Here is a 16430-nt window from a genome sequence, read left to right as displayed (position 1 = left end):
GGTCCGCTGGTCCCACGGCTTCAGCGGCAATTCGGTGCCGAAGGCACCGGACTGGCAGATCACCCGCAGAAACTCCGCCGAATCTGCGTCACCATCGGACCGCCCGCAGGCATGCCACCGAAGGCCGCCTGACTTCTGTGCTTGGGGCGGCAAAAAACATAGAGCCGCCCCTGGCAACACCTTCCCACCCCAAATCTGCCTCTTCCACCTGTACCCTACACCGACTGTGCCCAGCCTATACTCAGGTTTGTAATAGAGGTGACACAGCATTAGTAGAGCTTTCTGTGCCAGGCGTATTGCCAAAAGGTGGGGGCCTTGCACCTGCCCTAGGTTTCCTTTGTGCTAGCCTTGCTGGAGTAAAAGGGCCGCAGGGCAATGATAAATCAGGGCCCATTTCGTATTAATAATTTTTAAAATTAAAGGGCCCGAATCCTGAGATTTGATAAGAGCAACCCAGCTCCCACTGACTCCTGGCTCTCAGGATCAGGCCCATTGTTACTAAACATAATCATGATGACTGATCTTTCTGTAGGCAGCCATTATACAGTGAACAGCAACATTTAAAACAACCCCCGTTTCCTTCCACTCTCAGGAAAAAAGCAACCAACAGTTCAGGACATAAATGCCTGGCCAGGAAAAATAACTTTTTTCCACTTGAAACTTCAGGGGAAATTTAGGTTAATGGAATGTAACTATCTGATCTGAATTTGGCCAGAACCCTGGAGTTAACACCCTAATTTCTATAGCAGTTTTCATGGGATCTTTAATGACCACAAATGGCAAGACTTCAGATTTATGTCTGAAATATATCACCCCTAGTTGCATACTAGGGCACTGGTTCACTTACTATGTAGTCTTTGTGTAGCCACTCAGATACATAGCATGATCTATAACACATTTGATTAAATTCCCTCAATATGACTAAAAACAAAAGTTTGATTTTAAGTCACACTATTACATTAAGATTTCATATATAAAAAGCCTCACTTGTTACTAATAACTAGATATTTAAAATATTTTTATTTTACTTAATATAATGAATGTACTAGTCCCTACTTCAACTTTTTGGTTCACTTCTTGCATTTCATTAGGCTTGGGCAATGGTAATTTACTTTTGTTTATAGTCCTATTCTTTTCAGTTTCACTTCGATCCTCATGGGTTTGGAACAATGCTTCTGTGTTTGACCCTAAATAAAAGACACTTATTTTTCTCACTGTTGCCAGCTCTCATGATTTTTATCATGAGGCTTTATTCTTCATAAAGCCTCGGCTTCTGGAGTCAGGTGATTATCTAAGAATCTCAGCTTCGATTTAAACAAAAGCACATTTCTAACCCTCACTGTTGTGGAGGAAAGCTTGCAAGCATGAAACATAAATGCTCAAAACCAAGAAGGCAAATAAAAAGAACCCCAATGTATTATTTTTTAAATCTTATGAGTTTTGGGTGCCTGAATAATGATTTTTGAAAGCTTAGGGTTGGCATTGCTGTTTCATTGACAAAAAGAATAATGTGTGTGTGGGGGGGGGGGGGCGGGGGGCGGAAATCATTCATATTAGGGTTTGTAACCAAACCCCTTAAAATATATTTAGCTTTTTTTGGGGTGTGTGTGCGCAGAATATTGGGCCCACAAGAACTGGCTGTGCCCTCTGAAATTTCAATGTGAATTCACTGTGGACATTCTTCTTTTGCAGGGATTTTCAAACAACTAAGCCCAAGACTGTGTCTGACCAGGGAAAAGAAGAATCTGAAGAGGAATATGGGCCCCAGGTGGGTATTTCCTGCTGAACTATACCTGAGTATAAGGAGGACCAGACTTAAACTGTTTTGAATTTTTCAAGATGTGCTGCTAATGGCCACTCAAAGAAGATTTTGTCTATTGCTTCTGGGGGAATTGTGCCACTGCCTAATGCAGAATTAATGTTCCACACAGAATTTAATTTTTCTGGCAGAATTGGCACTGCAGAGTTGCTGGCTGCTGCTAGGGGCTGCTGGACCTAGCAGAGCCCAGCCCCACTTGGTCACATGTGCGACTGGGCTCTCTCTCTCTGTGTCATGACAGGTCTTATGCTCTAATAAATTTGTTAGTCTCTAAGGTGCCACAAGTACTCCTGTTCTTCTCTCTGTGTGGTAACTGCCAGAGCCAGTGAGCTGTGTCCCATGGGGAGAAGGCAGCAACACCTGGAAGCAGAAGGGAGAGGGCTCCTGCTTTCTGGGATGGGAGACAGGGTAAGGGTGGAGAGGATAGCTGGGAGAGGGGGCGTGATTCAAGCTATTCTGCAGGTGACTAAAACTTTAAATTGTGGTTCTCCCTCCCTGCCCCTCCCCCCAGCTTTCAACAAGTATAGGTCATCTCTACCCAGCGGGACAATAATGAAACTGTGCAGCTGGGCTCTGAGTGGGAGGGGATGTGGGTATCTGGCCCTGCGGCTGGGCTCTGGGTGTGTGTGCAGGTGTCTGGTGTGGCGGGGACCCATGCAGCCCTCTCCAGCACACCCAAATACCCTCTTGCAGCGTGCGCACGCACACACACACACACCCCTCCAGCACTCACCCCTCCTCCTGGCAGTATACTTTGTTTGGGAACTTGAAATATGGTAACCCTACAGGGGTAGGGCAAACAAAGGAGAATTGACTAAAAGACCAGAGGGGTGGGGTTTTCCCCCCAAGATGTGCCCAGCTGGCATGCGTGACACAGCCAGACTGAGCCAACCAACAAAAGCATAACAGAGATACAGGAACGGGGTTGTCATAGGGGTTTCTTTAACACTCTACTCCTGAGAGACTCTTTTTCACTGTCTGTATTGTTACAGACATACTTGCTGACAGGTATTTTTAAATTACCAAAATAATTGAAACTGGCATGATTATATTGTATTATTTGGACAAAATATGCAGAATTTTTAATTTGACTCCCGGTGGAATTCTGCCCCAAAGCATCTATACACAATTGGACTGGTATAATTACAATTATATATTTCAAAATCAATTTAGTTAAACTGGTAGAAACCCCTGTATGGACATCCTTGAATCCATGTAAACATGGTTTACATTGGGTTTTTTTTTTATTAAACTTAATTCAGTAAGGAATTGACTTAAAATTTCTTAAAGAATGTAGCAGTAATTTTGTTCCTCCTGCATGCTGGGAGTTCCAGGAAGAATTCTGTCTCAGGAAATAGCTCCTGAAGCTGCGCAATATTGTGTGCAATTTTTTCAATCTAACCCTAACACTATACGCTCTTTAGGGTAGGACCTGTCTCTTTTTTTCCTTAGGTCTGTAAAGTGACAGGTAAATTATGGTACCGTATTAAAACTTATTTCAATAATAAAACAAACAATATTATGCAGAGGCAACTTTTGATTATTCATTTATGATATTCATTGTGTTTTAATTGAATCTCACAAGATGTTTATCTCTATCTCCAGTATATTAACATTGGTCAAAATCACCACAGCACCAACTCTGACTCCTGTTCCTACTACTTTGTTCCGCTGTCCTGGTACAAAGCAGGAAGAAAGCTGGCTACCCTGAGACCACTAATAATTTATTTCAAATATATTCTATAGTACACTACCAGTTCACCTGAACTTTAGGCACCCATATTTGAAAATGTTGGCCAACATTTTATATAGTAAAATTGATTATATGTAACCCACAGACCTTCTGGGTGTGGTGTTCTGTCCCATCTAGTGGCACTGATACCACTTAGAGAGAGAGTTAAATGAGTCTGCTCTACAGCCTTCGCGAACAGCCAGTTGGCTTTTAGTGCATGAACTAAGCTCCAAAGGTCCCTGATTTGATCCCACCCGCCGACGACCGGGGTCTGTCGGCATTACATATACACATTATTATAAGCCTCTATACAAATTGTAGCATAGCAAGGCAGCAGCGGCAGTATTACTGAGACATACAGCTTCACTTTCCTAATGATGAGACTCCACATCAGTGAAGAGAACAAGTCCTGAATACTCTGTTCCTTATTTAGCCTCCAATAGTATTAAATGTAACCTTGAATACATCACTTTCAGTTTAGCTCTTTGGCTTGCAGGAGGGAGCTGAGAAGGGAGGGGAAGCCAGTTTTTCCACGCCAGCACATGGGTGCGTGTGAAGGAGGTGATAGTACAAGTGATTACTCTGTATTTACATTGGAAAGAAACGCCCTTGGTTCATTCAATAAAGCCAGCTGCCTTGTGGAGGCGAAGGAATTAGTAAAGTCACAAGGTAGAATATTGCTGCTCGTGAGCAATATGTAGAGATAAGGAGCAGATCTGTATGTAGTAAAATATTTTCTTTGTTCCCCTTTTCCTCCCCACTTGATTGTATATTGGCTTCAAAAGGACACAGTAGTTGATGGAATATCAAGTGTGGAATATTAGCTCAGAGTTTTTATTCATATGTTACAAAAGGTATTTGTGTCCCATTGTGATTGGCTCTGCTATGGTGGCCATCCTATTCTGATGTTTGCCTTTTAGCTCTTCAACACTTCAGCTATTTGGAGCAGATGATAGAACAAAGATTTTTGTTCAAATGAAATTTTTCTTCCATTGATGCTGAATAGACATCCACCTCCAAATATTTCAGACTTCCCCGTGTATCCTTGTGAATGATCTGGAATTCATGCCAATTAGTGCTCAGGCTAGTTAGAACTACTAAAATAGTCAGGGATATAATTTCCGTAAGATTTATAGCTGAATTACATAACCAAAATGTACTGTTGCATGGTGAGTGGGTTTTTTGGTTGAAGAACAAAGGATACAGCTGTGTTAGAACAAATCTGTAAGAATCTGCTCAGCAACTGAGGCCCATTGCTCAAGCTTGATGTTATAGCTCCACTTTAATCCAAAATGGCATCTGTGTGGCCTCACAGATGTATGTAACCTCCAGGGCCGGCTCCAGGGTTTTTGCCACCCCAAGCGGTGGAAAAAAAAAAAAAAAGAAAAAGAAAAAAAAGCCATGATCGCGATTGGCGGCAGCTCCATCACGCCGCTTTCTTCGGCGGCAATTCAGTGGCAGGTCCTTCCTTCCGAGAGGGACCGAGGGACCCGCCGCCGAATTGCCGCCGAAGAGCCCGACGTGCTGCCCCTTCTCCTTGGCCGCCCCAAGCACCTGCTTGCTGAGCTGGTGCCTGGAGCTGGTTCTGGTAACCTCCTCCTATGGAAGTATGAGTCCTCAGCCCCAAGAGCAACATATGGTTCTTCATTTTCATAGAGGCTAGCCTGGAACAAAGCAGTGGTTTTTTTTTTTTTTTTTTTTTTTTTTTTTTTACCATCAATGTCTTCTCTGAGAGTGAGGCTGGATTTTATAGTAACATAACTGAAGTTAACGGCCAAAGCTGATTTACTGTGGTCAGTTGCTCAGCTGACTTTGCAGTTTGAACATAGTGGTGTGTTGATTTTTGGATTGTAGAAGAGTTTAGAATCATGAACGGGAGTTAAATTAAAATCTTAACAACCATTACATAAAAGCACTGTGAAGAGCAGCTACTCCCCATTATCTTTTTTTGGACTAACTTCTGTTGGTGAGAGAGACAAGCTTTTCAACTTACACAGATTGGAGCTCAGTATAAAAGTTCAAAAACTTTTGTTTCACAAACCGTAGTCCAATAAAATATTAACTCACCCACCTTGTCTCTCTAATAGCCTGGGACCAACACAGTTACAACAACATTGCATACTCCCCATTATGTTGTTTTTTTAACTAGTTTTTAGGAAAGGCATGGAGTTTCAATAGTAAAACCTTCAAAAGGGCTCTCATCCTTTCCTTTGAATCCCACTGCCGTTTAATAGATTGTCCAGTGTTCCTTACTGCCAAACAGATGGTTGATGTCACAAGAGATATTTAAGCAGCAACTCTCAGGTAACATCAAACAGAAGGCCAGCTGAATGATTGCAATTATCCTAGTATTTTGAGTTTAACGTGTGAACTCCCTCTCTGTGGAAGCCTTAATAATAAAAGGGTTTCACTTCCATTTCCACTGCTGTAGATTCTTAGCAAATTAGCAACTGATTGTATAAACTGCAATATTGTGATTCCACATATAATTTATATCTGGGCATCAAGTCAATAGCCATCAAAGGGGAAAAGTTTAATCCAGCCTATAAATCAATTCCAAAGTCCTCTATTGAAGCAAAACTGCCTGTGCTTTATTCTGATGAACTGAAACTGCTGGAAACAGAGAAAACAGTTTCTAGCGTATGCTAGCTCAGGTGTATTACAGGAATGGGGAGCCTGGCAATTGTTGCAAATATGGAAAAACAGCATGCTGCAAGTGTAATCCTGTGTATTTCTAAACTCCAAACAGTATGCTCATCTATGTGTATATAAAACACAGACACCAACTTCAGACATCTGATCTACCTCTCTTAAACCAGATTTAAATCAGTGTTGCTCCATTGATTTACACCAGCTGAGGAGTTGGCCCTTTATTATTAAAATAAGTAAGAAGCAGGAATAGGCTATAACATACATGTTTAATAATGATGATTGAAGGATAGATACCTACCAGAGGAAAGCGATTCTATGGTACAGCTTGCTTAAGAGACCAGTAGATGGCAATATCTCTTATCTTTATCAGAATTAGAAATACCTTGAAATCAATATATGCCAAGGAGTTTCTCAGTGGTATGGAGACCCAAGGAGACCCTATTACCTAGCAATTTGTGTCTCAAAATATTGTCTCACTTCAAATTCCAGTTAGCATTAGGATAGAGAAGCAGGGTGGATAGATCTAGACGGAATGTCAAGATAAATTATTCAATTGCTCCCAAACTGAAACTACCATTTAAGAAACTAGGAACCAGAATCTCAGCTGGTGTAAATTGACATAGCTCAATCGAGGTCAATGGACTGCGAGTTTACACCACCTGAAGATCTGGCTCAATATTGGATGCATGTATTATAACAAATGCCTTGCAGCACCCCCAGTGTTAAGTTTGCCAAGATTAGCTCCTTACCGCTTCTGAAATATCACAGTTTGTCACATGAGAAGTGGTCGTTTTTAGGACCCAGAGTTATTTCTGATTGTGCTGCTTTGGAAACCACTATGTAAACTGGGACTGGCCACGGTATCGTCTAGTGTAACCACCTGTATCAGAAAGAAGTGGAGTTAACACATTGCTATCATTCTTCTTGTTTGGTCAAGGAGGGTGAGGATGATGGCTGAAAGCTCCTGTTTTTGGTAGCGTATGCAGGACGAAGGCATGTGGTGACCAGTTCTCCTTGTTGCCATATAATTCTCAATTTCCTATAACAGGTTTTATTATTGTTTTTGTGTTACAGTAGCACTGGCCGACCTCAGTCAGGGATTGGAGCCCCATTGTTTTGGGCCCTGTACACACACACACACAAGATAAAAGACCATCCCTGCCACAAAGAGCTTACCCTTCTCTTCACGTGTCAAGCTTTAGTTGACCTCCCCCTCCCAAAAATTTGCTCCTTATTGTTTAGCTGCTTTTTGTTGGGTAGGTTCTCTTAAGAATTTCTGATTTAGAGAAAGTTTGGCTTAAGTGATTCACCCAGCATCACACAGGAACTTTGTGGCAGAGGCAGGGATAGAATCCAATCCTTCAGGGCAGCATTCAACTGCCTTAACCATGAGACTGTCCTTTCTCTTCCTGAAGTCTCCTGCCTCGTTCACTAAACACCTTCCAACGTCCGCAACAAATGAGGCACGGATCCGATAGCCAGCCTTCTTCACTATCCATTCTTGATTTCATTTCCTGATTCAACCAGGCCCAGTTCTCCCTGTCTACTCTGGCTCCTCATCAGTTCTGTCTTCTCTCACCTCTTTCCCACTGGTTCTGAGTCCCTGGCCTAGTCTGTACTAGGTAAGTAGGTTGGCGTAACTACCTCGCTCAGGGGTGTGAAAAATCCGTAGCCCTGAATGGCAAAATTAAGCTAACCTATGTCCCTGTGTAGACAGTGCTAGGTTGATGGAAGAATCCTCCCATCAGCATAGGTAGTGTTTAAACTGAAGTGCTGTGTGGCACTGCTGTGCTGCTGTAGCATTTTAAGTGTAGACAAGCCCTCAGTCTACTTACATAGCTAATCCCAGTCTCTCTTCCCCCCCCCCCCATCCCACTCTGCACTTTCCTCTACTCCCTGCAGGTTCAGCTTTTCTCCCCTGTGTATTCAACTCTGATGGCTTCCTCCTCTATGCTGCCTGGGCCATGCAGGGGAGTCACTAAGAGCACAGGAGAGACAGGTTCCTTGTTCTCAGTTCAGGTGTCTGGAACTGGAAATGCAGTACAGCCTGCGGCAGCCCAGAGAAAGTCCTGCTTAGTGCCAGGCTGCAGCATGCCCAGTGTAGACAGCAGCTGCAGGGAATTTTAGCTGCTAACATCTAAGAAGCATGCACAAACTGCTATATTTTTCAAGGGCTTATAACTTGGCCAAACTTTGGCAGATTTTTGTGGGGATGGCAAATAGCACATACCTGACACAAAAGCCTCTCCCAACCAGATTTCTAGTTCCCTGCTCCCAAGCATGGGGGTCCTATAGCTTTTCAAGGAAAGGGTCATCCAAATTTGGTAATGTGTTTTAGCAAAAGAACATCTAGTCTTGTTCTCAGAAACAGCCAAACTGTTTTGGCTGAAAATTTTTAAAACAAGTCAGCCTGAGGCAGACACTTGGCATGGGAAAACTGCAGCCACCGTTAACGTGTGGCAAAGTTATAAGTAACTGAAAACCAGGTCTTATAATGAGAAGTATCATGGAACTTTAATAATAGGAGGTGCTACCAGCCCCACTCATAATAATAGTTCATATTACAGCACATAATATAAAATAATAATACTATAGACACTGGACTATATATCATTTGTAAGTCCTTCACTCTGCTCCAAATCTTCATTGCAGCAATACAATCTGATTCGAAGTGATTTTGTCCAGAAGCTGAAAGAAAAAGGGGAACAGCCTTACCCACACAAATTCCATACAGATACTACACTTGGTGAATTCATTGCCAGATTCAGCGACCTCAGAAATGAAGAGCAACTTCCTGACAAACAGTTATCTCTGGCAGGTTAGTACATGACAGGGTAGTAATTTCTAATTGCTCCCATAGCCTCCATCTTATTTATTAGTTATTCATATGGAAGGGTGGGTTGCAGTAGAGCATACATTTGAATGAGATCCAGTTACTTGGTCATATTGTGTGTCTTTTCAGATTATGTACTACTATACAACGAAAGTAAAACAAAATGTCATCTGTTCTGATTTCGGAGAGGACCACATGCTTTTTACTCGATTTCTCTAATGCTAATGTCCATTAAGCTAGCTGGCTATAGGCATCAAGTAGTCTCTAAGATAGCTTGGACTTAGCCTGTAAAAAGCAGCATCTGAAAACATCTGCAAATGGATAGAGAGCCAGGGAACAACATAAACTTGGACATAGTATTTTTTCCTTTTAAATAGAAGTTAAGTTTACTCAAAGCCTTTCATCCTTAGAGATCTGCTGTTACTGTTGCATGTGACATCACATATATTCATAAGGACTCTCTCTTTCTGTATTATTAATGTTCTTCTGCACTATTTAGGTGATACTGCAAACTGCAGATAAAAGTAAAATCCTATTTGAATTTGACAAGAGATCTCTGGCTTATGCTACAACAAGTTTTTGTCAAAATACCTTTAAGTGAGCCTAGGTACATTGGATAAGGCTGAGTAGATGGTGTTCTTTGACAATGTCTGCAGAAATCTTAAACTAGGTTGCCAACTTCCTTCTTGCATAAAATTGAACACCCCTGCCCTGCCCCTTCTCTGAGGCCCTGCCCCATGTTTACTCCATCCCCCCCCCCGTTGCTCGCTCTTCCCACTCTCACTCATTTTCACCACACTGGGGCAGGGGGTTGGGGTGTGGGAGGGGGTGAGGGTTCTGGCTGGGGGTGCGGGCTCTGCGGTGGGGTCAGGGATGAGGGGCTTGGGGTACAGGAGGGAGCTCCAGGCTGGAGGGTGGAGCCGAGGGGTTCAGAATATGGGAGGGGGTTCTGGGCTGAGCAAGGAGGTTGGAATGTGGGAGGGGGTACAGGCTCTGGGCAGGGGGTACGAGTTGTGGGGTGGTGCCAGAAATGAGGGGTTCAGGGTGCGGGAGGGGATTCTGGACTGGGGCAGGGGGTTAGAGTGCGGGGGGAAGTGAGGGCTCCGGCTGGGGGTGCAGGCTCTGGTGTAGAGCTGGGGATGAGGGATTTGGAGTGCAGGTGTGGGCTCTGGGCTGAGGCAGGGGGTTAAGGTGCAGGGTGTAAGGGCTCCAACTGGGGGTATGGACTCTGGGATGGGGCTGGAGATGACGGGTTTGGGGTGCAGGAGGGGGTATGGGATCTGGGCTGTAGCTGTGGGCTCTGGGGTGGGGCCGGGCATGAGGGATTTAGGGTGAGGGAGGGAGCTCTGGGCTGGGGCTTCAGGGGAAGGTGAGGTCTCCAACTGGGGGTTCAGGATCTGGGCTGGGGATGAGGGGTTTGGGTGCAGGAGGGAGCTCTGGATTTGGGGGGGCTCAGGGCTGGGGCAGGGGCTCAGTGTTGGGGCACAGGCTTACCTCAGGTGGCTCCCGGTCAGCAGAGCAGTGGGGCCAAGGCAGGCTTCCTACCTGTCCTGGCACTGTGCTGCACCCCAGAAGCAGCCAGCAGCAGGTCCAGCTCATAGGCAGGGGGCCAGGAGGCTCCATGTGCTGCTCTCGCCCATAGACATCGCCTCCCAGCTCCCATTGGTTGTGGTTCCCAGCCAGTGGGAGTGCGGAGCCTGTACTCGGGGCAGGGTAGTGCACAGAACCCCAGGGCTCCCCCCACCTAGGAGCTGGACCTGCTGGCCGCTTCCAGGGCACAGCCCAGTGTCAGGATAGGCAGAGACTAGTCTGCCTTAGCCCCCCAGCATCGCCGACCGGACTTCTAACTGTCAAAAACCGGATGCCTGGCAACCCTACCTTAACCAATTATATTAATTAGAGTAATATATAATATGTAGCTCTATAATATTTGAGGCTCTCAGAACACTTCACAAACTAATGCATTTAGCTTTATAAAACTGCTTTGAGGTAGGTAAGTATTACTCTACTGATTTTACAGGTGAGCAAACTGAAGCAAAGAAAGATTAAGGGACTTGCCCAAGGTTACACAGCATATCTTAACTAGAGAGTGACTATAAACTGATCCTGGAATTTTGAGACGATCCCATAGGGATCAGCCCCATGTTGTTCCTTGCCATTTTGATTGTGCTTGTATACTGACGGGAAGCATGGCTGTCAGCACAGATGGTTAAAGTATAATGTTATAGAAGGTGCCATACTGGATGAGATCAGTAGTCCATCTAGTTCAGTATCCTGTTTCTGGAAGTAACAGCTGCTTCCCAGGAAGATGCAAAAAATGGTAGTGAAAATGGTTACAGAATAATTTGCCCCAGGGAATAATTTGCCCCTTTAGTTAGGGGTTGCCTTATGTCCTGAGGCAGGAGGATTTATAACTCCTTCCAAACTTGGGCTTCCGAGTTGAAGCTGAGGTGTGAGTCATACCTAGTAACCTGACCCCCTCCCTGGATTGATGGGCCCAAATCCTGAACTGTGACTGAGGAGTGCTCAGCATAGCAGTGGCAAGGGTGTGCCAAAGTAAGTTTAAACCACCGTTGTCTTCCACTCAATCCCTGGTCATGTCATGCTGACTGGAGCCAGAGATGAGGGATTTGGGGTGCAGGTCCCTCCCTGCAACTAAGAGCAGCCTGCTGGTAATGCAGGGGTACAGAAAAGAAAGATAATTCATTAAACAAATAAGCCCTGACCCAAAACAAAGCAAAACAAAAACTTGTCTTCAGTTTTGATTGAAGGTTTGGGTTAGTCGTTGTATCTGAAGCAGATCAGTTATTCCTGCATTCATCACCTGCACCAATTCTAGTATCGTCTCCTTTGTATTGTGCAGAACAGTGTATTTGTTCTAAATCATGAGCTTGCCAGTGTGTCACTGATATCCATCTTCTTGTTCATTTTTCGAGGCATCTCTGAAACTCTCTATCAGCATGCAGGTGTCCTCTCATAGGAGGCTGCTAACCACTGTAATTGTCTCTTGCTTTGAAGTTATCAGAGAAATAGATCAAACTCTATATTATAACAGAATTTCAAAATTCTGCACCTTGATTGGAAAGTGCACTTAGTCTGCTCTGTGATTATGAATAATCCTAATGTCTAATAGAATGTTGCACTAGACATACACTTCTCTTATGATTATTTTCAGGCTTTGCAATTCTACATCATAGGTTCTCAAACTATATTCTGTTTATTGCCAGTGCTCAGCAGAGCCCTTCCTGGTAGTCCAAACTGGGGTTCTGGGAAGGAAGGTGGGTCAATGAGATGGTCTCTCTCTTATCAAATAGTCCAAAGAAAGAAAAGGCTGGATAACTCCAGCTCATCCATACAAACACCTGTGGTCTGAAGCAGTCAGGTTAGTCACTAGACATGGAATTCTCCCCCCATGTTGTTCTTTTGTCATTTATCTACAAACAACCCCCCCCCCCTTTTTTAAATTTCAGGACGAATTCATGCCAAGAGATCTGCTGGTGCAAAGCTCTTCTTCTATGATCTCCGGGGAAATGGACTTAAATTACAAGTTATGGCCAATGCTAAGTGAGTAAACATTACTTATGAATAATGTGGAACACACACACACACACACACACACACACTGCTTCTTTAAATCTGTTGCTGGGAGCTTGGGAAGGCTGCCGGCAGAAGCTGTGCAGTGAAGCAGAAAGAGAGATGGAGTAGCTTTAGGAATAAAGCTGTTTACCTTATTCTAATGAAGTTCCTTGTTCAGCGTTAAGCTGTGCTGTGAAGCAGAAAGAGAGATGGAGTAGCTTTAGGAATAAAGCTGCTTACCTTATTCTAATGGAGTTCCTTGTTCAGTGTTAGAAGGAAGCAAACCTTTCTGTGGTTCAAACCTAAAATTCAGATCCAGATCCAAACAGCTCTGAACTTTGTGGTTTTAACCCCTTATTGATGGTGCTCTTCCAAGCAGCTGCTCAATAGCTCCTAGGAAGGTTAATTAGTTAATATTTGCACAATGCTTCAAACTGAATAAAGCTCTATAGGGGTGACCCGAAGCCCATTGATGTGATGAGTCTCCCCACTCACTTCAATGGGCTTCTAACCATAGCCTAATTAAAGGCTAAGTGTTTTTACTTTTTGGCTGGGCAAACTATTTGTTGTGAATAATTGTTAGTCAGATTTGGCTCTTTTCTGCTCATGAATTATACAGCAACAGATTAGTTTCTATACCTTTGTTCACACTTAGAAATTATTTGCTGAATGTTTGCATGCTAACGGATTTCAACATGTTCATTGTTCTTGAACTGTTTGCTGTGATGTTCTATTTTGATTGGACACATAGAGGAGAGGTAGCACCTTAGCTGGGGTAAATCAGCCCTTGGATGTCAAAGGAGCTATGCTGGTTTACAGGGCCGGCTCTAGGCACCAGCAAAACAAGCTGGTGCTTGGGGCAGCACATTTTTAGGGGCGGCATGGCCGGCGCCAGAATGCCGCCCCTAAAAATGTGCCCCGGCCGCCAGGGCCGGCTCTAGGATTTTTGCCGCCCAAAGCAAAAACAATTTTGGCTGCCCCTCCCCGTTCTTTAATTACCCCACCCCCAGTTTACCCCAGCTGAAATATGTGTTTCCTGAATGTGTGAGTGTGACTCTTATGAAATCCAGTTTTCTGGTGTGTGCTTGGGAATAGGAATTTGAAATTTGCTTTCTGCAATATTCACTTAAAATGTGCTATTTGGGCAAATATTCCTGCTAGTAAACATGTTAGACTATTGGCAGAAAGCAAATACAAAAGGGATGTGAACATAGTCAAAGTGAATGTGTGTGAAAATCTGAAAGAATCTTTGTGGCTATTTGCTGTATTTGTCTATTTATTTATTTTTGATGATTGCTTACATTCTGAAAACGATGAGATTTTAATTTCTATTAACCAACCCAGTGGTTTAGTGGAGAAATCCTTTTTTGAATAGTTATAGTATCAAGGGGCAAAAAATGGAATATAACTTGAATTTGGGTAGTGTAGTTAAAGTTGACTGATCTTTTCAATCACATGTATGCAGTTAGTTACTAGTGTAAATTCATAGTGCATTTCATTTAGGTGAATTTTTATTTAAATTATTATTTGTAATCTATTATATTCTACCCACAACAACCATAAATAACTACACTTCAATCAAAAAAGAAATATCTTAGGATAATTCTTTACAAGGATGGTTTTAGTTTAACTGTGCTAAAAGTTATTTTCTACCTTAGACAGAAAGCTAATGGTTTGGAAAAGATTTTGCATTTCTAAGTCAGCTGCTTCTTTTTGTCAGATTTTTTAAGTCTGAAGACCTTTTCACCAAGACCATAGATAAGCTGCGGCGAGGAGACATCATAGGAGTTTTGGGATATCCTGGGAGAACCAAGCATGGAGAACTTAGCATCATAGCTACAGAAATAACTCTGCTGTCACCATGCTTGCATATGCTGCCTCATCTTCATTATGGATTCAAAGATCAGGTAACTTCAATCAGGGACAATGGCTGGGGAGCCCATCGGTAGCTGCCTAGAAGCAATTGTTCCATGGGATTTACTTTTGGCTCTTTTGTACAAGTAAATTCAGGTTGGCCTGTTTTTGTCTGTACAGTTTGAACACAAAGCTATGGATCTCATAATACCTTGAATTAATATAACATTTTTCAGCTCAAACTGTCACAAAGTGCTTTATGAAGAATATGCATGCAAACACCATTACTGAATTTCAGCCACTGCCGGGATGCGGGAGGGCAGAAGCCAGCCTGCACAGATAGGGATGGGGAAATTTTGTACAAGGATATTCGGGCAGTTATTTACAAATGAAGCTGCTAGAATGTGTGTGTGTGTGTGCGAGAGAGAGAGGAGGGCGGGGGGGGGGGGCAGCCTGAAGGAAGGCAGACAGACTGTATCCACTGAGGCAGAGCAATCGACAGGGGAAGGACCAACCTGTGAGTGAGTCTCGGCTGGAAGCCTGACACTCTCTTCCCGTCTTTCCCCCCTTTTCCTTGACTATGGGCAACAACTGGATTCTGAGTGAGTTGTGAAGCCCCCATCTCGCACCAGCTGAGGTTCTGAATTACTGAGACTTTGTTTTCCCTTCAGTTTGGGACATTGCCCCAGCCTTCTGCTTGTAAAGAAGGTAGAAAGCAGCCCAGGGAGGCAAATCTGGAGTGGCAGCCAGAAGTGACAGAGCCACCCCATCCTCTCTCCCCCAGATGGGACCTGGTGGAGAACGAGGGCCTAGGTCCTCCTACGTTTCCCTTCTCCCCCAGCCACCTGAGAGATCCCAGAGGACTTCAGGGGACAACGAACTGTGACTTGGCTGCTGGGCCCTCTGGACTGCCCAGAAGAGCAGTCCCAAGACCCAGAGAGAGAGAGAGAGAGAGTTTGGCCGTGGCCTGACCACTAGGCCTGATGGCCCCCAAATGAAGCCTGCTACAGTACCCTACAAAAAACCCCATCTCAGAGTTCTTCATGGTACTCAATATACTTACTATGACGGCTGAGTAGGACTTGCTTAATTTGAATCTACAGTTCAAGGGAGTCTAGGTATTCCAAGGCTGATGCTTAGACCACAAATACATTCCTATGTTGTTTTTTTACACTTGGATAATGTTATGTTTCAAAAGGAAGGAATTTGGGACAGTTAAACTGAAACATAAACTTTATTTTAAAAAAATTGTGGGGTTTTATTTTTTAATTTGGATTTCTGTTTGGCAGGTCATAACGTATCTGCATTCTTCTTGCTCCTTTCTGGAATAGGAATGCAGGTTATTCTTCCTACTGAGGGAAATATCTGAGTCAAAAGGAATTGCATACTTGAATAGTAACTCGATTAATTTTGAATGTTGATTTAATAGCTGGATATTGTGCTTCATCAGTATCTATATTATCATTTTTTGTGATTCTTTGTAGGAAACCAGATATCGTCAACGTTACCTAGATTTGATCATGAATGAGAACGTGAGGCAGAAGTTTATTACGAGGAGTAAAATTATCACTTACTTACGAAACTTCCTGGATAACCTTGGATTTCTTGAGGTATGTATGGCCTGAGAAGATGATTGACGTGATGGTTGCATTACGTTATGACATGCTTCATAATTATTCAGATACTTAGTATTTTAATGGCCAAGGCTTTCAAAAGTGACACATGAGACATGTTTAAGGGGTCTAGTTTTCAGCTGAAGGATGCTCAGTACTTTCTGAAAATCAATCTCTCTTAAGGTGTGTCAAGTTGGGCCCCAAAATCATTAGTTGTTTTTGAAGACTGGCATATGTGTTTAAAGCACTGTACAGACATTAATTCTCACAACACTCCTCAGAGTTAGATGGGTAACTATTCTCTACGCTTTAGAGGGTGAAACTGAGAGAGAATGGTTAAATGACTCGCCC

At 43.5% G+C, this 16430-nt stretch overlaps 1 protein-coding gene across 1 annotated transcript in view; it reads left to right on the top strand.

Moving 5' to 3' along the window:
- The window catches only part of LOC128832748 (lysine--tRNA ligase-like), a 59641-nt gene that overhangs the window by 22560 nt on the left and 20651 nt on the right, over positions 1-16430 (top strand). Inside the window, exons 3-7 of the mRNA XM_054020336.1 lie at positions 1693-1768; positions 8856-9021; positions 12507-12600; positions 14333-14519; positions 15951-16076. Coding sequence (XP_053876311.1) covers positions 1693-1768; positions 8856-9021; positions 12507-12600; positions 14333-14519; positions 15951-16076 — 649 coding nt within the window. The remainder of the gene's footprint in view (positions 1-1692; positions 1769-8855; positions 9022-12506; positions 12601-14332; positions 14520-15950; positions 16077-16430) is intronic.

This window comes from Malaclemys terrapin, chromosome 2, assembly GCF_027887155.1.
Source record: "Malaclemys terrapin pileata isolate rMalTer1 chromosome 2, rMalTer1.hap1, whole genome shotgun sequence".
Taxonomy (NCBI): Eukaryota; Metazoa; Chordata; order Testudines; family Emydidae; genus Malaclemys; species Malaclemys terrapin.
Note: the sequence above shows the minus strand (reverse complement) of the source record. Positions and strands in the feature narration are given on the sequence as shown.